Genomic DNA, 23,215 nt, shown 5'->3' with positions numbered 1-23,215 from the left:
AAGCCTTCATGATTCAGATTCCTGTCTCTTCAAAGTTGCAGCTGCAATTCTTGTTAGACCAGGAATATAATAACTACCTCTAAAAAGGCAACAGTAGCAATTTGTAGATGGTATCTGACACTTGCTAACTCCAGAAAATCTTTCCTTACCTTCAAGATAAATATTTTTACCCCAATGATAGATGGAGTGTGTGAGAATACTTGGGTTGAACAGCTCATGTGCAAATGCTCTGGAGTTCATGCAGAAGGACAGAGATTTTAAGCCAGTCTTTTCTGATTTTCCATGGGTTGTAGTGCATATTTTCTATGGTATCCTTTGGGCTCACAGTGATTACCTTTTCTGCTCTTCATGCAGAACAGGGGCCCCTGGCCACCATGTTTATATTCATGAACTATGACCCTACCTCCACTTCAACCACATTTGCTTAGACCAAAGGTGGCCATTTGATCCCAAAAGGGTCAATCGCATTATCTCTTGTGGCAGACTACTTTTATTCCTAATTCATTACCCTTTTTGCATCTATGTCCTTTGCCTTATGACTTTGCAGTTCTTCCCATTGGAAGTTGAGTGTTTTTCTTCTCCTTATCAATGTTGGACTCAGGTATGTGACTTGCCCATGAAATGTCATGGGACAGGAATTGAACATAGGCTTTAAATGTGCATGTAAAGTCTGGCTTGTTCTCTTACATTCCTTGCCTTTCCACGAGAAGAACATGCCTCAGATATGTGATGGAGATAGGAACATCCTCAGATATATGCTGGAGATAGGGCCTTTAAGGAGTTGATTAAGGTTAAATGAAGTCAGAAGAGTAAAGTCCTGATCTGATAGAACTGGTGACTTCATAAAAAGATAAAAAGATGCCAGAGCTCTCTCTGCCATGCACGGGCACAGTGAGGAGGTAACCACCTGTAAATCCTACTAGAAGCCAACCATGCTGTCACACTGATGGTGCCAGCCTCCACCATGAGAAAATAAATTTCTATTGTTTAAATCACCTAGTTTATGGTATTTTGTTATGATAGCCCAAACTGACTAACACTTTTCTGGATATTTATATAAATAGGGTCATATAATATATGACACTTTTGTGTTTGGCTTCTTTCATTTAGCATTACTTTATATGGCTGAATAATATCCTATTTTATGGATATCACATTTTGTTTATCTATTCATCCATTGATGGATATTTAGGTGCTTCCATCTTTTGGCTATTGTGAATAGTGCTGCTAAAAACATTTGAATGCAAGTATTTGTTTGAATCCTTATTTTCAATTCTTTTGGGTATTGCCTATGAGTGGAATTGCTAGGTCATATGGTAGTCCTAGAATGCTGAACTTTTGGTGCTCAGATCTGTGAAGCTATTTCTTGGCTCCCAAACAGGAACTCCTACCTTGAATTCCATAAGATAACCCCAAAATACTTTCAATAATTTCTTTTTATTGTTAAAGCTAAACAATTCTTAAACTTAAAACTTAGAAAACCTAAACTAATAGGTAATAACACTTTTAAATTTTGGTCATAATACTATTAAAAAGTGGGCTAAAAACCTCCTGTTACAACATTTGCCACAGGAGTGATAAATTCCCTATGAATAATAATCAAATCGGGTGACTGTCTTGATGAGATTCTGGAATTTGACTTGACTATGAGACTATTGCTTAGATTACCACGTACCTTTGGGACCAGGTAGCATAAGACCTCGCATTTAGAGCATATTCCAATTCGAAACGGCTCCGTAATGCTGCCACATGGCTCCGGCCAGGTCCTCCCCGGTTCACCAAGCAGTCAGAAGAAGAGGAAGGTGAGAGAGACCCACTACTGTTACTTGATGCAGGAGACATCAGCTGAGTGAAGGAAGAACAGTTCCAGTCATTTAATAAATCCAACAGGCTTAAAGGCATAAAATAGAATATGGCTCTAACTTTCTGTTCTAGGATATCTTATATTTTAATTTCTATTCTTTTCGGCTTGCTTCTGGCTTTTCCTTCCAGTCTCTGGTGGCAACATCTGGCTAGCTTACTTCACTTTTTTGAACTAGTTCTATGCTGAGAGCTGGCCTGTTAAACTCATGCTCATTTTTCAGAGAACAGAGTAGGCTCAAATCAGATATGTTAAGTCAATATTTAGAAGGTTATTATTTAATGTTTAAAAGATTCTCTACATTTTTTTCTGTGGTGTAAGATTTATGGCAGATTTCCTTTAAATTATAGTTTACGATTATTCCCTTTACATGAAATTATTCCCTTTACATAAAATGGACTTACACATTTTTCCAAGTCTATGTCTACTTTATAAAATGAGGGGTGCTTTAATGTTCGGCAAGCATGAGGACTACACGGAGTTATTGTGAGGGACTTTTAAAAAATAGTTACAAATAGTTAAATATAGTGAGAAAATAGAAGAGTGTGGGAATAAAATGAGAAAGAGAAGAGGAAAAATAGGATAGTAATTTTCTTGAATTTTTGACAACCTCTATGTTCATGCATTCTACCTAACTCAACTGAGAACATTAGTGCTTTTGACATTACAATTTCATAAGACTTGTAGACAGTAGACTTTGGTTTAAAAAATAATATAGGTAAATTCTAGGTTCTGCATAGCAGCCAAGATATTTCTAAGTAAAGCACTGAGAATCATGTAATGTCAGTATTGAAATGAATCTTCAAACTCTTCAATGATTGAATCTCATCTGTGCACCATTTTCGAGTCAGGTAGGCAAGATGACGGGAAACCTCTAGTGATGGGAAACTCACTGCCTCCAGATCCGTTCATTTATTTTAGGACAGCTCTGATCATTAGAAAGTTCTTTCTCAAAACAAACCAAATTTACTATTGTACTTCATTTCCATTTGTTGGTCCACAGAGAACAAGGCCATATGATGGTTCATTCAGATGTTTAAAAACAGCTGTTGGACTCATCCTAATTTTGCTTCTCTGGGACAAACATCCTGGTTCCTCTAATTGGTTCTCACATACATGAATTTCAATCCATTCACCATTCTTATCTCTCTTTTCTAAAATTTGTCCCCTAGTTTTAATTATCTTTGTAAAAGCAAATAACCGTGTACCATTTGTTTGGCTATCTCAGAACAGAGAGAAATGATCACATACTTTATTCTGTAGCAAGACAGCTACTTCATATTCTAATTTGCAAAGAGTTTATTCTCCAGTACATTCATGATACTCCTAAAACATATTTCTATCATTTGGTTCTTTTAGTATCGCTTCTTTGTTTGTGACATTACATTTATACCTGTTAAATTTATTCTTGTTAGACATGTCCTTTTATCTTCCAAAATGTTCTAGAATAGTTACTTTCAAATATTTACTGTCTCTTTCAACTTTATGGAGTTCCATAAAACTCTGTTCTCTCTATTCTTCAACATTTTAGTCAGTGCTTTAGACCAGGGTCAAGAGAACAGAGCTTTATGGAACTCCACAAATGAAGCCCCTTAGAGCTGATTCTGGTTCATTAGTTAGTGCAACTCAGTCCAGTAAATTCTTTTTGCATATTATCCCTAGTTATTCATTTTCTCTACTAGAGGAGGTTTGTGCTAAGAGGCTTATTATACTAGCAGATCTTACCATTGTCCCTGTTTTTGGAACCTACTGTCCAATCTAATTGGATATATGCCCAGGATTGGAGCACCCTTACTCTGTCAAACACAAAGGTTCAAAGAAGATATTTGGAACTCAAGCTGTAATGGCATCTCTCAACACCCAAAGCCTCGAGTAAATGTTCTTGTTGGCAGGGTCTGTTGAACCCCCACAAAATATACTACTATTTCTCCCCACTTTGTATGTTTCAGGATTGAAGGGAAGGGAAAGGAAATTTAATGTCTAAAGACTGAATCTTCCTTCTACATACAAGCTTCTTCTTTAGAAGTTCCAGTTGAGAGTCATGAGACAGAGCTATTCACTGCAGGCTGCAAGTGCAGACCTGGAACTCTTCTCCAATAGACTAGGTTCCAGTGGTTTAGTTGAGATATTTTTTAAGAAAAGAAAACTTTCTTTGAATAGTTCCATTTTAGGATTTAGTTGTGCAATCTCAGGCTAATGCTGTTTCCCCCCATTTTTGCCCCTTTCCTTCACATGCACGTGTATATGTCAGCCTGTATGTGTGATGTTCACCGCCCCCCCCCACCCCAAGCACTCATTTGCATTTAGGAATACATTATTATTTTTGAATTTGTGCTCGTGTCTTAGCTTCCTTGCCTATTTTCAAATGCTATCTTCTGACCAGGTATATAGAAAATTAAGGCAATTATAGAGAAAATTAAAGCAAACAGCCCCTTGATATTAAGGGAAGAAAATTCCATTAACCTGATTACTAACATATATCACTTGATGCAACACATATGTGGTATAAAAGCAAAGCCTCCCAATTAATTTATGCATTAATTTTAGTGGTAATTTTTCCTTTTTCATTGGACATAAATGGACAATGGCTTAATATTTTAGCTTACAGTTCACTGTATGCAGAAACATACATAGAACTAATTGATTAAATAATTACCTTCTAACATTTTTGTTATATTTTCAAATTTCTGTATATCAATTTTTAAAGCTGGGTATGCCTGATGATTACTGGAAGGCCTCAGATTCATTCTGAGTTTGCCTTTGTCCCTGTAGATGCAGTCGATTCTGCTCCACCCTAGGGGCTTAATTAACTGGGTAAAATTATGAATGGAGTTATGGGGCCCTCACACTCACTCTTTTTTCATAAGCACTATCTTACCTACATTCCCCAATATCCTTGGATATTCAAGGCTATTTTATGAACGTATTTCAAAAGCTAAAGTTCTTACCTCAATGTTACAGAGACACTCTTCTAACTTGGTAACAACTTCAGAAAATTCGGGTCTTCCCTGTAAATAAAGAAAAGACTTGTTTCCCCAAAGAATAAAAGAGAGGCAACTCTCCTTGTTATTTAAAATTGTGTATTTGCATTTGTAAAGAATGAGATTAACAATAAAGTATATTTTTATTTAAAATACACTTGTATTGAAGTGTTAATTGAATGTTCATTTGTTGTTCGGGGAGGGATGTTGAGCCTCCCTCTGATAAGAGTTTTAAGTCAGGCAGATAATGAAATGGTGGAAAAGCTTTAATTAGTTTTTCACGTTTTTAAATGGCAGGTTTTCCTCTTCAAAATAAAAGAATAAAAGTGAATGCTAAATACTATTAACTATCTCTGTGTCTTATAATATACTGTATGTGTCTATAGGAAGAGATTTGCTAAAGCTAATTTTAGAATTAGCTTCACTTTGGAAAATACCACCTTAGATTCAAAATGAAAATCAATAGAAACCTCATGACTAAGTCCTGTTTTAGGGGTTTAAGATAAGCTCTTTCTCTTCTAAAACTGCCATTTAAGGAATTGTCCACTATGAACCCCTGTGTCTGATGAGTTTGGTTCAACAAACATTTAGCGTACTCTGATTATAATCCAAATATTGTTCTAGTTTCTAGGAATATATAAAAATGATTATGGATCTATGGCAAAAATTCTTGGAAATTTTGAAAATGTTGGTCTCTTTTGAAGAAATTGTATTTCTTCTTTTGTCAGATCCTAAGGACTACATAACCTATCATTTCCTATCATTTCTCCTTTTATGAAACTTTCACTGCCAGGAGGTAGATAGCCCAATTTAACATTCAGCTGCAGTAACCAACTAATTTAGATTCTTAGTAGAACAATTTCTCCCTTAATATCTAACCCTCTCCCCTAAGGACACTGCATCTCCCAGAGTCCTCTCAAGGGGAAGCTGTTTTCTATCACATATTCCTTGTACCTCTAGATTGATGAGGCGGTGGTGGGGTGAGGGAGGTGTCTGTGTCTTCCTTACTTTCAAATGGTTTCTCCTCTATTAGATCACTAGCTTTTCAAGGTGTTCTATTGTATCACTCTCTCTCATTCTTTGAAGGTTTCACTGCTCACTGCCCTGCTCTCTAACACTACTCTTAGTGCTTTTATTATCCATGCGGATAATCATTACAATGCCTGGACCTCTGGGTTCCTTCATCTCCTCTTTTGCAATGATCATATCGTCCATCTTCTCTTAGTCACTCAGCTCCCCGGTCCCTGTTACTAACAATACTCATAACCCCTTCATGCTCTCCATGCTCGCAGTTTCCATCAGATAACGCTCTGGGCTCTATCTCCTTTCTTTTTAGCTCACTTCTTCTGGAATCCTGACTCTAACAATCTTTGACCACACAAACCATCTTACCACCTAAAAGAAACAACTTTTTATTGTGACTCTTTTCAAATCTACCCAGAAGTAGAAAAGGATAGTACAATAATCTCCCATGTATATATATTTCTCAGACCTAAAAACCATGTTTTTGCTAATATAGTTCTATCTATCTATCTATCTATCTATCTATCTATCTATCATCTATCTATCTATCTATCTATCTATCTATCTATCTATCATCTGTCTGTCAACCAATCATCTATCTTTCTATCTCCTCTGTTTGTTTGTTTATTTATTTATTTTGTTTATCTTGCTGTCTTTTCACTGGCATTTAGTCACTTAATTTTTTAGCTTAGATTTTATTGGCAATCATAATCAGTCTCTCCACACAGCCTCAACTCCTCCATGCATTTTGTACACTACTGGAAAAAATCCCAGTCTTGATTAAATCCATCCTGATTGGTCTTACTTCAAATTCATGACTCTCTAACCTCAAGCACACTCTCGGTATCGCCTAGAGAGCCTACAACATATTTCCAGCTCACTCACTCTGTTATAAGACAATGATGAAAAAAAATTGAAGAAGACAAAAATAAATGGAAAGATATTCTATGTTCACAGACTGGAAAAATAAATATTATTAAAATGTCCACACTACCCAAAGCAACTTATAGGATTAATACATTCTCTAACAAAATTTCAATGGCATTTTTTTTTATAGAAATAGAACAAACAATATTAAAATGTGTATGGATCCACAAAAGACCCCAAATAGCCAGCCACCTTAAAAAAGGACAAAGTTAGGGACATCACATTCCTTGGTTTCAAACTATATTACCAAGCTATAGTAACCAACATGGTAGCCAAAATAATCATTTTTGTGTACTACATACAGATTAAGTAATGTCAATGATGAAAGCTTCCAATTATTTTCATCTTATCTGGCTAAAAATCCAAAGCCCTTCCAATCATCTCTAAGGCATGCACAGCCTGCCCTTGCTATTTCCTGACCTCCTTTTCCTCCTGTGTATTTGGCTGACCTCCTCAGGCCAAGCACACCATACGTCAGGGGCTTTGCATTTGCTATTCTCTCCACTGGACTGACAAGAGCTTTCACTTTCTCCAGGATTTTGTTCAAAGGTTACTTTATCAGAGAGTTTTTCTTTGTCTACCATATTTAGACCCCCAGACTAATACACTCTACTCCTTTTATACTTACTGATTCCGCAGCACTTATCACCAGATGACTTAATACACATTTTCATATTTATTTGCTTGTTTACATCCCTTCATAGAATGTCCAGCTCATGAGGGAAAAGATTTGTTGTTGTCCACTACTCTATACCTACTTTCTTGAGCAGTGTCTGGCCTATAGAGAGTGTTCAATAAGTACCTGTTGACTGAATAACTAATGATTTTATGTTTTATTTACATTTTATTTCATTTTCAAACCACTTATTGTATGAGTGGAGAATTTTTATTTGCTTCAAGTTTTTTTTTTTAATTAGTCAGTAAATACATTATAAATGAATAGCTTTTCTTGATCATTAAATTGGAATGGTGCGAATATTTCATTGGAGGGTTAAAAAGAAGCATAAAAATAATGGTAAAATTTAACATTCATGAAACATTTAGAGCATTTCATTTAAGTCTCATAATACATTGTAATGTAGGCATTTATTACTTATATTGTAAAAATGAAAAGGCAGAAAATAAGAAAAAAATAAGTAACTTATCTAAGATAGTATAGTCAGTAAACAGTGGAGCTGAATTCAAAGCTAGGTGGACCTTATAATCATAATGCTCCTACATATTCCCTCAAAGCGTGGCATCTAAACCCATAAGGACTTAATTGTAATTATATAAGATTCAGTATCTGAGATGAGCTTACGCATACTAGAAAGAACACTGGGTTAAGAGTTAAAAGACTTGCAGTTAAATGCCTAATACCTTTGTGACTCTGGATGATTTATTAACCATTCTGAGGTTCAGTTTTCTTAGCCTCAAAATGAGTTGAAGTATTAAAAGAATTAAATGAGACATGTACATGTAGCAGCACAATAAACTGTAAAGCATTTTAGAAAGTAACTTAATTTTTTAATAATCTGTATTAATGGGTATGTCTTGGACATAAGCTCTCTGACCTTATGGACTAATACTTGACTAGTTTGGTTTAAATTCTATACAAAGTAGGGATTCTAGCTATTAATCTGGCATCTTGTGAGAACTCAAGGTGCTCATTAGAAAGCAAAAATCACCAAAATGTCTCATGAGCTAAATATACTGAATTCGTGGATAAACAATGCTAACATTATGACATGCATTATCCTCTACTTTCCTTTCAGGTGGATGGCTCACACTTTTTGCCATCATGCTGAGGTTGGTGGCAACTTGCCCTGAATCATGTGTGGTGTGCGCCAAAGATGTAACCCTATGTCACCAGCTAACATATATAGTAGGTAATAACATCAATAACTCTAGAAAGCAGTGTTTAGGGTACCTGGAAAATCTATTGCCATGCTTTTCATTTCACTGACTGTTTTCTGGGCTCAGCCTAAAGAGGTAAACTTTTAAAGAGCAAGCCTTTCACAGTGACTATCGACTTATAACATTATTTTATTTTCCTGTTCCTGGTGATCTCAACCAAAATTATTTAAAGACTTTTAGAGGTAATTGAGGTAGTCTGCTATTAGAAAAAACCACCATTTCATACAGCTATACTTTTTTATATAAAAAATATATCACTTTAATTATATTTTTGTCCATACTTTGTGCCAGTTTGAACCCTATCAATGGCTGGAAGAAATATCAGAAACCTGAACTGTAATTGTTCAGCATTAGTAAGATTAAGTGATGTACCAGCAAAATAGATTATTACCAAAGTGCATCTAATTTTGAAAGTCTAGTCTTTTTTTATTGGTGGTAAATGAGCTGTAGAAATGCTAACAAGATACGTTGCCTGTATTCATTACATATCGCTTGCTTAAGTCAACAATTTAATAAGACACCTTATTAACAAATTTGAGGAGAATGTGATTTACATCCTGATATCCAAGAAGAGATAAACAAGCTATAAATTCTGCCAATGGAAATTTTTAAGGAATAAATCTTAGTTAAGATGGAGTGGAAGAAGATGATTTCTTTCATTTCTAAAATCCTATGACTTTGTGGAAATTAAGAGGTAGATGTTATTGTCATCCCTGACAGAAGAAAGATTGTTTCAAGGCTAGTTGGTTGTACACTGTTTCCAATCAACATTGAAAACACTTAAACACTAAACTCCCACCCTCTCAATTGGATTTCCTGATTTTACTACATTAATTTTTTCTGATCAGACACAGCTCATGTCTGTAAGAAAAAAATATGGATCATTTCTATTGCTGCACTTCTGTATCTTCCTTCTCATTTACAGATTGCCACAGTCATGAAGCTAGATTTCATAAACACAGAGAAGAAAATGAATGACTTCTGAGTGGAGCTTTTGTCTAGTCCTAGACAAGAAGTAATTGACAGAAACAATAGCCTGCTCCCTCAGAGTCCACAAATCCCTAGAGGACTAGGGATCCATAAAAACAAAACTTTCTCAATCCATATCAAAAAGAATGATGAGGGGAACACAATGCCGACCTGGTCAGAATGAATAGAATCCAAATAATCAGTAATAAACACTAAATATATGTATACCATGACTTAAGCTTGCTCGTGTTACAGAGATGAAGCAGTTTTTCCAAAGAAGGCACTGTGAAAATCCTTTGTCTTTTACATTTTTTTTTTGTATCTCTTTGTTTCAGCAATGTAGTTGGAATTTCATAAGGGAATTGTGATTTGCTCCCCACATGGTTGATTATTCTAATATCACCTGTAGACCTCCCAGGGACAATGGGCTCTCCCATCCTTATGACACTGTCATTTGCAGTCGAAACTATTTTAGCATGATAAAGATGTGTTACAATAACTCCTGATTATAATATATCTTTATTGAGTTAAAATGCTTTGATTTCTAATGACAGAGCAGTGATAGCTCTGAGGTGATTATGGTGAAGGGATTTAACAGTTGGAAGCTCTGAGTACCACCTGTCATCACATGACGGACTTTGTTGGAGGGAACAGACATTAGACAGGAGGCCAAGATGGCCCAGACTATAATGAGAACCCCACTGACAGATCCTTGGGTTGTCTGGAGAGAATATAGATCCTTACTAAGTTGCCAACTTTTAGCCTGGAGCTAAAAAGCAGAAACCATCCGCTCCTTCTCACTCCCCCCACCACTGCACCCCAACCCATACCTTTATGTTTGAGAAAAAAGATGACTGACTTCACAGCATAAATATACACTGCTAGTGGAAAACTGGTTAGCAAACTCGGACACAGGTTTGGCTCCTGGGTGAATCTGTATTGGGCCGGCAGGGCTGGAGCAGGTCAGTATACAGTCTCACAGACAGGAAGCATGAAAAGCCACTTTCAAAAAATCATCAATGTCAATAACTCCAAACTGTAAATTAACTTTGACATCTAAAGGAACAGATACCTTTATGTTTCTCTAACATGTCATAGTAACAAATAATATAAAAATCCATCATTCTGAAAGAGAGCCAGCTTCCCCTTAAACTGAGAAATCAGAGAATGATTTTCATTTTGTTTATTGTTCTTAACCCAGGTGATAAGTTTTCTCAGAGGGTATTGATTATCTTCGCTCTCCACTGCACTGCCCTCCCACTTATGTGAATTAGGCTTCTAATCTGTGCTTTTCTTCCCCACAGCAGCCCCTGTGACCACGAGAGTTTTGATCATCACTGATGGATCCCTCTCCTCAATAGAGAGCACAAATCTATCCCTCTTGTTTAATCTTGCCCTGCTCTCCTTGAGCAGAAATGGCATTGAGGATGTTCGGGAAGATGCCCTGCATGGCCTCTCAAAGTTGCGGACGTTGCTGCTGGAGCACAACCAGATATCCAGTTCTTCCCTCACAGACCGCACGTTCAGCAGGCTTCGCAACTTGCAGGTGCTGGTGCTTAGCAACAACGCTCTCCATGCCCTGCGAGGGTCCTGGTTCCGACACACCAGGGGCCTGACCCGGCTCCAGCTGGATGGAAATCAGATCACTAACCTGACAGACAGCTCTTTCGGAGGCACAAATCTTCACAGTCTCAAGCATCTGGATTTATCTAACAATTTTATTTCCTACATTGGGAAAGATGCCTTCCGGCCCCTGCCTCAACTACAGGAAGTGGACCTTTCCAGAAATAGGTTGGCCCAAATGCCAGATGTTTTTACTCCAATGAAGCAGTTAATCCTTCTGAGCTTAGATAAGAACCAGTGGAGCTGCACTTGTGAGCTCTACCCCCTTGCCCGGTTTTTAAGAAACTACGTTAAGTCTTCTGCTCACAAGCTCAGGAATGCCAGGGGCCTAGATTGTCAGCTGTCCACTGCAGCTGTGGCCAGTGCAAACAGTGTGCTAAGGCTGTCTGAAGCCAACTGTGATTCCAAGGTTCCAAACCTCACTCTGGTGCTAAAGGACAGAAGTTTCCCTCTCCCAGGACAGGATGTGGCCCTGCTGACTGTTCTGGGCCTTGCAGGTATGCCAAGGAGAGGTGTGTCCTCCTTTTCTCCCTTCTCTTGTCTGTATTTTAATGTACACTAGATGAGGCCTTTATAGGGCAATTGGGGAAACTTGCCAGGGCTGGTGGAAGGGAGAGGTGGTCAGTAAATGTGAAAGGATGATTTGGCACAGGATGCAAGAATTTCCTGCTGCCGAGAAGCTAACATAGAGGAAAGGGCCTTGCACCAGAATTCAAGAGCTCTAGCCCTGGTATAACTAGCCCTGTGATCCTGAGTAAGTTAACCTGCTATGTAGACTTCAGTATTCTTGTCTATAACAGGGGAATAGTATGTATAGTTTATCAATTATCCATTTGCCAAAGACTACTGGTATATTCACTAAGATGCTGGGAGATAGGGATTTAAAAAGTTATGAAATATAGAAAGTCCCTTTCTTCAAGGAACTCACATTTGCATGCCTCTCCACGTTGTAGTAAGAATCAGTGGGCTTTATCAAGTGCATGCAGAGATGCTATTATAACAATCACATGCATCCTACTCCATAGCAGTTGTATGGCACAATGAAGGAGTACTTGAGCTCTACGGGATTGCCCAGGTGTGAGTCCTGGCTCTGTTCCTACTTGCTATGTGACTTTGGGCAACTTATTTGACCTCTCTGCGCCTTTATTTCCTCCTGTTTGGGGTTCTGAATTCTAAGACTTCTGTTTGTCCAATTCTTTCAAAAATTTGGCCCGTACCTCCCTGGACTAAGGAGAGGATAATATTCAACCCCTTAAATTTTCTATGGTAGTTTTCAAAAAAATAAATTATGCATCAGCTGTCATTACATCTCACTGAATGAATGATATAAAGTGCTGTCATTTATGTCATTAGTGGAAGACCAAATATGTATAAGATTTCTCGAGTTATCTACCTCAATGTGTGTTTTCCCTCTATGCTTGTAGTGCGTGATGAAATCTTCTGCACCTGTGGTAACCATGGTGATGATGATAATGATGAGTGTGTGTGTGTGTGTGTGTGTGTGTGTGTGTATTTGTGTTGGGGAGGGGGTTTTCCAAAGCTGGAAGCCCAAAGACTCACAAATGACTTTCAGGACTGAACTGATATATTTTGAATATGTGCTATAAGTAATTATTCCATGGAAGATTTCCATAAAATTAATTAAACATCATATTTTTAACTTCTAACAGTTATACTTGTAATCAGAATAGATGGAGATCAGCATCATATCTAGATAAGGGAACTACACTAATGGTAACCAAAATTACTTGGAAGTCAATTCAAATCCTTTCAGAAAGATAAATTATTTGAAAAACCATGCAACCATGTCAGTTATTATACATGCTAGGAAATAATTTACTATAAAAGACAAAAATAATAGGGCAGCAGATAGTTTTTTCCTTAAATATGCTTCTTAGAATACTAGTTCTAGGAGATAATTAATAGATATAATAAAAACAAACACAGACGTACTTATAAGCAATACGTTGTGAGGTTCAAATAGATTTGGGCAACGCTGGATTAAACAAAGTAAAATAGGCTTCTTTACTGCAGCATTTCTCATTGACTTTCATTTTCTAATGAGCATTATGAATTTCCAACAGGAAGATATAATGTGGAGCATTTCTCAAACTTATTGACCATAAGCTCTTTTGTCACAGAGAATGTCATTGAATTATGTTTTGTAGGACATTGTTTTGGAAATATTATAATAGGGCAATTTTATAAAAGATTCTAGGTATCTTTTGTATCTATTTTCAGAAAAGATTCTGCTAAGTTAACAAATCTGCATTAGTATTGAGAAAGATACAAATTCTAACATTCCAAAGAGTTTGTCAAAATGATAGGAAGCTAATATGCATGAATAAATCCTGATAAATTATAAATATAATTATATACATGTTAGGCTATAATGTGCAAAATTATCATAATTATCTTTCACTGAGTAATTGTTAAAGATACTGTTTTTAAAAGAGAGTCTTCTCTTAAAAGAACTCTGACTTTTCACATCAATTTACTGCATGAAGATCCTTCTCCCTCTGAAGTAGAAGTATGGTCACTTGTCTATACCTCTAGATTGTGGCAAAGGACTTAGAACTATAATTTGGCCTCTAATTCTGTTTTCTTCTTCAGCTATAGATAAATCATCACAATTAAATGAATACGAGTAATCCCATTCGGTTAATTTAAAACTAATAAGTGGTTATTTGGCATAAACAATGACTTCTTGATGCTTCTTACTCTGTGACCATAGATAAAAAGAGAAAGCTTTAATGAAGCTGTAACGTATTTCTGATACTTTAATGAGAACTTATTAATTTCACTTTTTATTTTGTTTTGTTTTCCCAACTTAGAAAGATTGTCAGAACACTTTTTAAAAATAGCAACAATGCCCGTGGCAATGAAAATTCAACCGTCTTCTTAATAGCACCTTCAGTCTGCCTACAAGCTTCATTTGCTGCTTTTGTTCTCTACACAAATGGAAAATGACCATACCTGACTTGTAATGTGATACAGACATAGCTGTAGCATCAACAGTGTGAGAGTGAGTGGTTCCTTGCTGATTAGACACAATTGGAGAAGATATTTTATCCTATAATCAGATTATGCCTACTTATATCTCAACGGCTGATGTATATATTTAAGAAAATTAAGGTCTTTCTTTTCTGGATGATTTGGTTTAGTACTTTCATCAGCCATTCAAAGTATTCTCTTAAGGTTTTGTTTTTCATTTTTCTCCACTAACAGCTAAGCCTTCTACCACCTATTAGGGAAATAGAAAACCCAAAGAACAGCAGCAGCAATCGTAACCACAAACCACAATGACCATACATTGAATCTTACTATATCAAAATACTGTATTAAACATGTCACATATATTACGTCATTTTAATCTCTGAGTAGCAGAGAAAAAAATAAGGCTCAGAGAGATTAGAAAACTTGCTCAAGAAAAGTGTCAGAACGGAGCTTTGAAACCTAAGTTTTCTTACTGCATGTAAGAGATACTGTTTTTAACATTTTATCATTTTATGTTTTTAACATTTAAAAAAACAAACCCTTATTTGGAATAACTCAAACTCTAGGACCTGGCAATAAAGGTATTCTGATCTAACTTTTATTCCTACTTTTAAAAACTGTTGTGTCTTTAATAGAAACTAAAGTATTTAAATATACTATAGCACTCTCCACAAGTGTATTATTGTCAAGTTAAAAAAAAAAGGAACTTATAAGACCTCAAAATCTAGTAAATTACACAAAGTTTGGAGGATTTTACCAGAAACTGCCATTCTTTTTGGTTAATCTTTGACTTTAACACACACACACACACACACACACACACGCGCGCGCGCGCACAACAACAACAACAACAACCATGCTTGATACCTTCCTTATTCTCTGACGTTTAAAAAACATCATATTTTTATTAAAGTTGTATGCAGTGGAGAGAACCAAGCATGATGCAGTCAATCAATGAGCCTTGAATGCAAATATCATCTCATTCACATCTTATACCACTCATTCATCTGGAAATGGCCTCATTTCCAGAGTCAAGGAACTGAGTTGTCTGGGGGAAACGGACTTGCCCAAGGTCACACAGTAAGTTATATGCAGAGCTGGACTTAGAACATGGAGTTCCTAGAACTCAGTTGATACTGACACCATGTCTTCCTGGTCACCATTTTCGGGATTTATAAGGTAAGACCACTCTGAGCTTTTCATTTTTAAAATTCATAAACAGAATCTATTAAAGAATATTCAACGAACATTTCTGGAGTGCTTCCTCTGTGTCAGAGTTGTGAGCACTGGAGATAAAATGTTGAATAAGACTGAAAAGGTCCATTTTCTTACAGTGCTTAATTCTAACAGGGGACAGCCAGTGAATGAGATAATGAATAAGTGAACAGAATAATTTTATACTGTTATAATGCAAAAGAAAAAAAAAGGAAATCACTGCGATAGAGAGGGAGATGAGGTATAACTCAGAAAAAAAATTGGTTTGAACAACCACGTGGCTGGTGATGCCATTTGTTGAGATGAGAAACATTGAGGAAGAAACAGTTTAAACTACTCTGCACTTGAGTTTGAGAAACACTGCCCTTTACAATTTCATTCAGAAGATAAGCTCCAACCACATAGAACATGAAATGACAGTCCAGGCCATCTAAAATTAGATGTCAATCATTTTGATTTGGGAGTCCATAGAAGGGAGTGATCTTTTAAAATTTTTTTTAAAAAAGACAGCAAAGATATCAAGAAATTGGGAGGTACTGATTTAGATTTTAAAGTGTAAATAAAATTCAAATAAGCAGAGATAGGACAAAGTATTATGAGCATCACCAAGAGCAAACACGAAGGCTTAGAAGTATATTTTTAAAACTAATGAATTGAAGAATTTGAAATGTAGTGTTTGAATGTGGAAAATAATGAAACATAAGGCTCAGGAAGAGGCTATGTCCAGATTGCACCAAGTCTTGAATGTCAAAGAGTTTGACCTTTATGCTAATAGGAAGCCAATTAGCTAGAGGGGTGAATCTTTAGGGATGCTTAAAATGTGGCAATAGCATGTAGAAATGATTTTTCTTTTTGAGGTGGTTATGGTATATGAGCATTTTAGAGTATATACAAAATGTGGACTACTTTGGGAATTAACTATGGGATTAAGAAATAAGAAATTTGGAATTAAACTGGTTTCCCAGAAGCAGGAAAATAATTTTAATGCGGGAATTATTTTATCTTGAGTGAATTTCAGTCCAATAAAAATTTTTTTTGTACCAAAGACATTCCAGATGGTATTGTTTCTAATAATTTTTAGTAGATACAAAAAAAAAAAAAGATTCAATTTAGAGAACAGAACAATGTCAGTAATATAGCCTCTGTCTGGACTGACATTTTTTCCACGTGGTGATAGACCTCCCACCCTTTTCGATGCCCTTTAAGTCATTAACCTTGATATTTGTGGAGTTCACATTTGGTGATTTATATGTTTTTTTTCCTATGATGTTATCTTTTAATGGTCTCTCTATTTGTCACAGGAGCTGTTGGTCTCACTTGCCTAGGTTTAGTTGTATTTAACTGGAAACTCCAACAAGGCAAAGCAAATGAACACACATCAGAAAACCTTTGTTGCAGAACCTTCGGTGAATCCCTGTGTGCTCATAAGGCAAGAAATTACCATGCTAAGGGATACTGTAACTGCCACTTAACTCAGGAAAACGAGATAAAGGTCATGTCTATTGTGGGGTCCGAAAAGGAAATGCCACATTTACAGGAAAACAGCCATCAAGCAGCACTGGCCTCTGAGTCCACAGCCCTTGACGGATCATTTAGAGACCTGAAAGGGAAGGACCGCGGGGCAGACAGCGCTTTCTTCTGCCTTGGTGGCAGATTGCTGCAGTCAGGATGTTCAGAGCCTCCTGGGAACATGGCAGCTTTTAATGAAACAGGCTTACTTACAAGATATTATCCAAAGAGAGTTGAAAAGCTAAGAAATTTTGAGTCTGGGGAAGTTCAACCTCGAACTCCGCCACAGCATGTAACAAGGAAAATAGGTGAGTTGTCTTGTTTTAGAAAATCCCACTCTGTTTAATTCCCTCAGAAGGAGGTAGCCTCTTTTAATTTCCTCAACAGGAGAATGTCATAAAAATCATTGTAGCTCCAGTCTATTTCTTTTTCTAAAGACACTTCGATGTGTGTGTGTGCGCACATGCACACACACACGTGTGTGTTTGGGGTGAGGTGAAGATGGAGACTCCCCACCCTCAGGAGCTAAGACTAACATCTTGTACCTGTTGGAAAGTTAAAAAAAAAAAAAAAAAAAGAACACTTTTAAATAGCAATAGTGCTGGTAAGATTTATGGGAGGCTGAATATCAGCTTCCATTCCAACATCCTCGAGCTCTAATGCCAATTCTGCAGTAAGCAACCTTCCCAGAGCATGACATATTAGAAGAATGGGCCTTCTAATGCTAGCGATTCATTTCAGGAATGATGTCAAGACACATACTTTGCTTGCTGAGCTGTCAGGGATGATAACTTCCCAGCCCGGGGAAGTCAGGACTTAATTCATTGTCTCATGTTGGGAGCCAAGTGAATCTGGCCGTGACATCTACCCACAGTACGTGGGCAATGTCAATATTTAGGTGGAGGCAATGAATTAAATGTCTTCCTTTTTCTTCCTGAATGGTAAGGCAATGCTTTCAGGCTCAGCAGTGAAAACTTTGACAGCTGCTCTGTAAAGGAGTTCCTGTCATTTATTTGAATTGGTTTACAACAAGCAGAGCTTTCTCTTAGAATATGAATGACAGAGGTACTGCACCAAGAAATTCTTACCATGGGGATCTGGCCCTAAGGATGGGTTTGCAAACAACTGGAAAAGATTGCAAGTGTATGTTATTTCATGTGTAGCATACAGCAGGATGTGAATTTATTCCATTGCATTCCAGACTCCAGTTCTTACCAGTTTCCTGGGACTGATAATTTGACTTAAGAGAGAAATGGCCGAGGAAAGAAACATCTGCCATAGAAACCAGATCAGAATGGTTTTATTTTATAAAGAAATAAGCACTTAGCCTTTCAATAGAATTAATTATACCTTAGTCAGATGTTTCATTTCAGCTTTGTCCGATGCCTTAACTTGTCTGTGGGAAACTCCTGCACTGAAGGGAATATGGTCTCTTAACTTTTTAAAACCCATTCCCTTGTTTCACGGAGAACACCGTTTGGGCGGATCAATATAATTACTTCTAAGAAACACTTGAAATTCTGCTGCATGCCAGGCACTGTACTGGAGCTGGAGAGGACAGGTATTTGAGGAAAAAGTAGCCAAGGCCACACCGGCTCCAGAACAGACGTCAGTAAGAGGCACTATCACTTTGGTTATGCCTTCTAACTGAGGAGCACAGACTCAGAGTATTTCAGGGAGAGAGGAGACTTTAGACATGATCTAGTCAAATAGTTTCTCATAATATCTCTGAGTCACAGAACTCTGTTAGAATCAGATAAAGACTACAAATTCTTTCCCCAGAATAATTTTATACCCACATAAAGTTATAGCCACATAAAGTTCCCATCTAGTCTAATCTTCTGATATCCAGGGAGTAAGTGGCTTCTTTAAAATCACCCAGAAAGTTGGAGACAGATCTTAGATTAGAATTAGATGCTAGTCTGGTGCTTAGTTCACATCTTCTTTTCTATTATAGAATAGAAATACTTCTTTGTTCCTCTAGATAAAACAAATAATTTCACAAAATAAGAGAAAGTGCACTGATAAAATATAATTTTAAACTTAATATACATTGTGTTTAAGAGAATAAGATGTCAGACAGACCCAGGTCAAGTTCTGCCCCTATTATTTAGCTGACATGTGATTGGGGGAAGCACTCAATCTCTCTAAGCTTGGTTCTTCATCTGTAAAAGTGTTAGGATAATAAGATTTTTCCAGTGGATCAGAATGCTTGTGAATATTAAATGAGATAACGAATGTATGAAATTTAGCACAATGTTTGGCTCTTAGTATATGCTCAATTAATGGTAAATACTATTCTTATTTTTTTTTGTCATTAATATTATTTAACATGTATCATTAACCCGCACCATGTGAAAGTCCTAGACAGAGATTCTTGCCACATGGACCAGGCGATGTTCCAAAATACTATTCATTTAACAAACATTTAATGAATACTGTATTAAGCGATGGGACATAAAATAGATATGGTCCTGCTTTGATGGAACCAATAGTATCACAAGTATTTTTCTTTTGTCATTGAGGTTATTCTCCGTTGGAAACCTGAACATCACTCAATACTGTATTATATTCTTCCTAATATTTAGTCCCAAGTAGGAAGTGAATGCAGAAGAAAATTACTATTGCTGTTCAAAATGGATCTAAGTATTTGTATTTATAGCGAATCTATACCCAACAACTAATCAAAAGATGTATAATTCTGAACATTTTTATTTCTAGTTCCACAACTTTTAAGTCAGCATGACCACTTATTAAAATGTGGCCATAAATAGTTATCATTGCAAACACACCAAACTGCCAAATATCCTTTGTGGGTTAAGTTAAAAATTAGGAAATATTCAAGAATCGCCATAATCAGAGGAGTCATTTTTGCACTTCTCATAAGCATCTCTTTGGTCGGGTTAATGAAACTCTGCTCAGTGTTGAATTCATGCATTTATTGTTCCACAGATATCAGCAGTGACACATTTACTAGAAGATATGCAACATCCCCTTCAGCCTTGGCAAGAGAAAGTCTTGAAAAGCATATAACAAATGAATCATGGCAGCCTCCATTAGAAAAAGAAGACAATGGCTTACAACCTCACAGGCAGAGACATTTTATTACAAGCTCATCATCCAAGCCTTGTGAGCCTGAGGAACACTATGTACAAAAGATCTTACAAAAACATAGATCAAAACACGATGATTCTTGTGGACTGTTAAAATGGAGCAGGCCTCGGTATTTTCAGCCAAATAATTCTCTTATCTGTAAATATGTGTCTTGTGATCAATTTCAAGATTATGTGAAAAAAAAGAAGCCAAATCGTCAAAAACATTCAAAACCTGAGAAAGAGCAAGTTCGAATTCACAGTGCAATAGAAAAATTCCTCATGAGCGAGGATGACATGGAGTTATCAGGGTTATCAGCAAATATCAAAAAAGCATATTCCCCTAAGAGAGTGAGCTTCCATGATCCTGATTTAGTTGGAAAAAATAGGTTGGTGATGTCATCTGAAACATCAACCCAGTGGAAACAGCAAAATAATCAAAATAATCACCTGACCAACTTGAATTTCAAAAAATGTAGCAATCCTTGGGAGGGAAACAAAGAAGAAAAATGGCTTACTGATTCACAGAATTTGAAAAGAAAGAGAACCAATCAATGTGACCTGAAAGGAAAAATTAAAAAACAAAATTTAAGAATAAAATTAAATTTACACCCTTTTAGAAAAGTCAGAGTCCATCCAAAAAGATCCTTGCCAGAACTCCCAAAGAAATGCAAACAAGTATTGTTACCTCCTAATAAATTATCCCACGCATCTGAGAAAGAAGCCAAAATAAACCTTCTGTCCTCTGCAGATTTTCCCCAACAGCAAGAGAGTAACAACTATGTTACACTCACTTCACAGAGGCTGCCTCTCAAACATGCCCCAAAGCAGACCCCATGTTACAGAAAGCTAACTAAAAAGGCTCCTCTACTCAATGCTAACAACTTATCTGGAGTCAGCCGGAGTTCTATGGAAGGCAACTGCCACCCTGCTGGTCACATTCCTGATGGAAACCCATTACCTGGGTTCACACCCATCTTAGCTGAACACAGGCATTTACACTCTCCATTCTCAACTGAGGAAATTAAAGGTGCAACTCACCTCACTTTGGAAGTTCCTGGTTATTTACCAGCTCCTTGGGAAAATACAGGAAGTGATATTTTTGAATCCTGCCATTCCAGGGGGCCTATTGACCAAGGGACAATCCAGCCCACTGAGCACATGGAACAGGATAAATCAAAGACCAGTGAGTCAAGTCAGTTTTCTTTGTCCTTGCAAAATCAAACACAACTTGTAGGTGTCCACAAAGAACATACTTTAGATGCAAATCAAATGTTACAACAGGTAGAACAACACTCAAGTAAGGAACAACTTAGAAATGAAGGAAAAACATTAACGACAAAACCCCCCAAATCACATCAGATTATGGAAAGATGTACTAAGGATGAGAATAATGATGTAGGAAAAAAACTTCCTAAAGCAGAAACTTATGATTCCCCTCTTGTTCCCCAGATACAATCCAAGGGTAACCTAACATTTATGAAGACAAATTCTATCCCATATCAAAACAGAGTAGAACTTCCCAAAGATAGCAGCGCTTCTCCTAGTACTCAAGCCATTCGGCATCTATCCAATAGTAGAGAAAAAGGAACTGACAGCACAAATGCATTGCCCAGAGATGATGGCACTGAAGCACTAGACATAAAAATAGTAGGGAAAGAGGAGGAAAAAATGCCTGATGAAAGCAAGGCAAATTCTAGTATGTTAAGTCAAACCAGACAGGTGACCTTAAAAGGTGCCACAAAAGAAAAGCAGCAAACTTGGGAAAATGGAAAAGGTAAAAAACTTGTATTAAATGATTCAAGTTCTGTTGAGGTTAATATTACAGATGAGGATCTGAGCATTATGAGATCCCATGAAACCAAAAATAGACTACCTCCTAGTGAAACAGACCTTCGAATAAATAGTAGCATGCATGATTTGAGAGAAGCTCAAAATACTCAACCAGATAAAGATAACAGTACACATAAAGAGGGCAAAATGACAGTAGAGACACGTGAAGCACTTACCCTATTACCGCAGTTAAAAGACATTAGTTTTGAGGCAGACAATGAAGTGCCTCTAATTCCTAGAAGAATAAATGAAGCTGAAAACTCTGCTGCAAAACTTACACTGTATCCACCACCATCTGCAGAATATGCTAATACATCACCTTTAGAGGCAGAACAATGTGAACAAAATAACTGAAATAATAATCATTTTCTACTTTAGCTTTCTTCAAAAGGACACACAAACACCCCTTAGCTTTTGTGTGCATTTCAAATGTGTTATTTTGGAGGAAAAATCTTAGTAACTCTTTGTTTTCAATGAAATAAAAGAACATGGTCAAAAATAATGCGGTAATCAAAGATAGAGCCACAAGATATGTTTGACACAATTAATTGAGTTTCCTCCTCTAAGGAATGGGAAAATGAGAAAGAAAAGTGTTGCCTGGTCCTGGAAAGGAAAAACAATTAAAAAAAAAAAAAAAAGCTTTAAGCAAATGAAAGATTAAAGAAAAAAGTACTTGAGCAGATTTATACTTGATGTTTATTTTATGGAAATTACTATACACATCTCAATTAGTGGTATTACAATATCGCTTTCTACACAGATGATTATATATTCATATTTGTGCCTGATCTGCTTTTCTAATTATGGTATGAAAATAAAAATTGAGCTTTGCTTATTAACTGTAGTCTAGCTGATATGCATGTTGGTATATTGCAACCATTTGTGACTGTTCTGTTGACAATTATGCTAGGTCTTAAGTAGAAGTCTTTAAAACACGTTATTTCTCTAAAAGAAAAAAAAAACAAGGATTTCTGTAAAATCTGTAAAATCCTATAAAGCCACTAGGTGGAGATGTCGGCTTCAATCACTGTAGAAGAACAAATGGGGCTTTAAGATCAACACAATAGATCCTGAACAAAGGGAATTTTAACAAGCTTTATAGCCAATCGTTATTAACTTAAAATTTTGAAAACTAAATAGCCCATTAGCATTTAAGCTTTCAAGGTCTGATTTCTTGAGGTTAGCATGATACTATTGTTTGTGCCGAGTACTCCTTGTGCACAGAAATTAAATGAACTTATAAATATTAGACTTAAAAGTAATAGCAGAATAAGCATCCTTCGTTCAAT

General features: G+C 36.5%; 2 protein-coding genes across 8 annotated transcripts in view; one reads left to right on the top strand and one right to left on the bottom strand.

Moving 5' to 3' along the window:
- The window catches only part of LOC107511005 (serine/threonine-protein kinase TNNI3K), a 256,099-nt gene that overhangs the window by 44,616 nt on the left and 188,268 nt on the right, over positions 1–23,215 (bottom strand). For all 7 annotated transcript variants that reach the window (XM_016145058.2, XM_016145065.2, XM_016145059.2 and 4 more), the window contains 2 exons: positions 4,810–4,869; positions 1,676–1,845 (listed from right to left, as the gene is read on the bottom strand). In XM_016145058.2, coding sequence (XP_016000544.2) covers positions 1,676–1,845; positions 4,810–4,869 — 230 coding nt within the window. The remainder of the gene's footprint in view (positions 1–1,675; positions 1,846–4,809; positions 4,870–23,215) is intronic.
- LRRC53 (leucine rich repeat containing 53) lies at positions 8,573–22,453 on the top strand. The gene is made up of 4 exons (XM_036235286.1): positions 8,573–8,660; positions 10,962–11,777; positions 16,794–17,309; positions 19,954–22,453. Exons 1-4 carry the CDS (start codon positions 8,573–8,575, stop codon positions 22,278–22,280), a joined length of 3,747 nt encoding a protein of 1,248 aa, XP_036091179.1. The 3' UTR covers positions 22,281–22,453.

The sequence above is a fragment of the Rousettus aegyptiacus genome, unplaced genomic scaffold, assembly GCF_014176215.1.
Source record: "Rousettus aegyptiacus isolate mRouAeg1 unplaced genomic scaffold, mRouAeg1.p scaffold_m13_p_1, whole genome shotgun sequence".
Lineage (NCBI taxonomy): Eukaryota > Metazoa > Chordata > Mammalia > Chiroptera > Pteropodidae > Rousettus > Rousettus aegyptiacus.
Note: the sequence above shows the minus strand (reverse complement) of the source record. Positions and strands in the feature narration are given on the sequence as shown.

What these genes read in the sequence shown, in the direction of transcription:
- LRRC53 (XM_036235286.1), top strand. Translation starts at nt 8,573, where the DNA reads ATGCTGAGGTTGGTGGCAACTTGCCCTGAATCATGTGTGGTGTGCGCC. An exon ending in GACTGTTCTGGGCCTTGCAG is followed by an intron (nt 11,778 to 16,793) that starts GTATGCCAAGGA and finishes TATTTGTCACAG; the next exon opens with GAGCTGTTGGTCTCACTTGC. An exon ending in GCATGTAACAAGGAAAATAG is followed by an intron (nt 17,310 to 19,953) that starts GTGAGTTGTCTT and finishes ATTGTTCCACAG; the next exon opens with ATATCAGCAGTGACACATTT.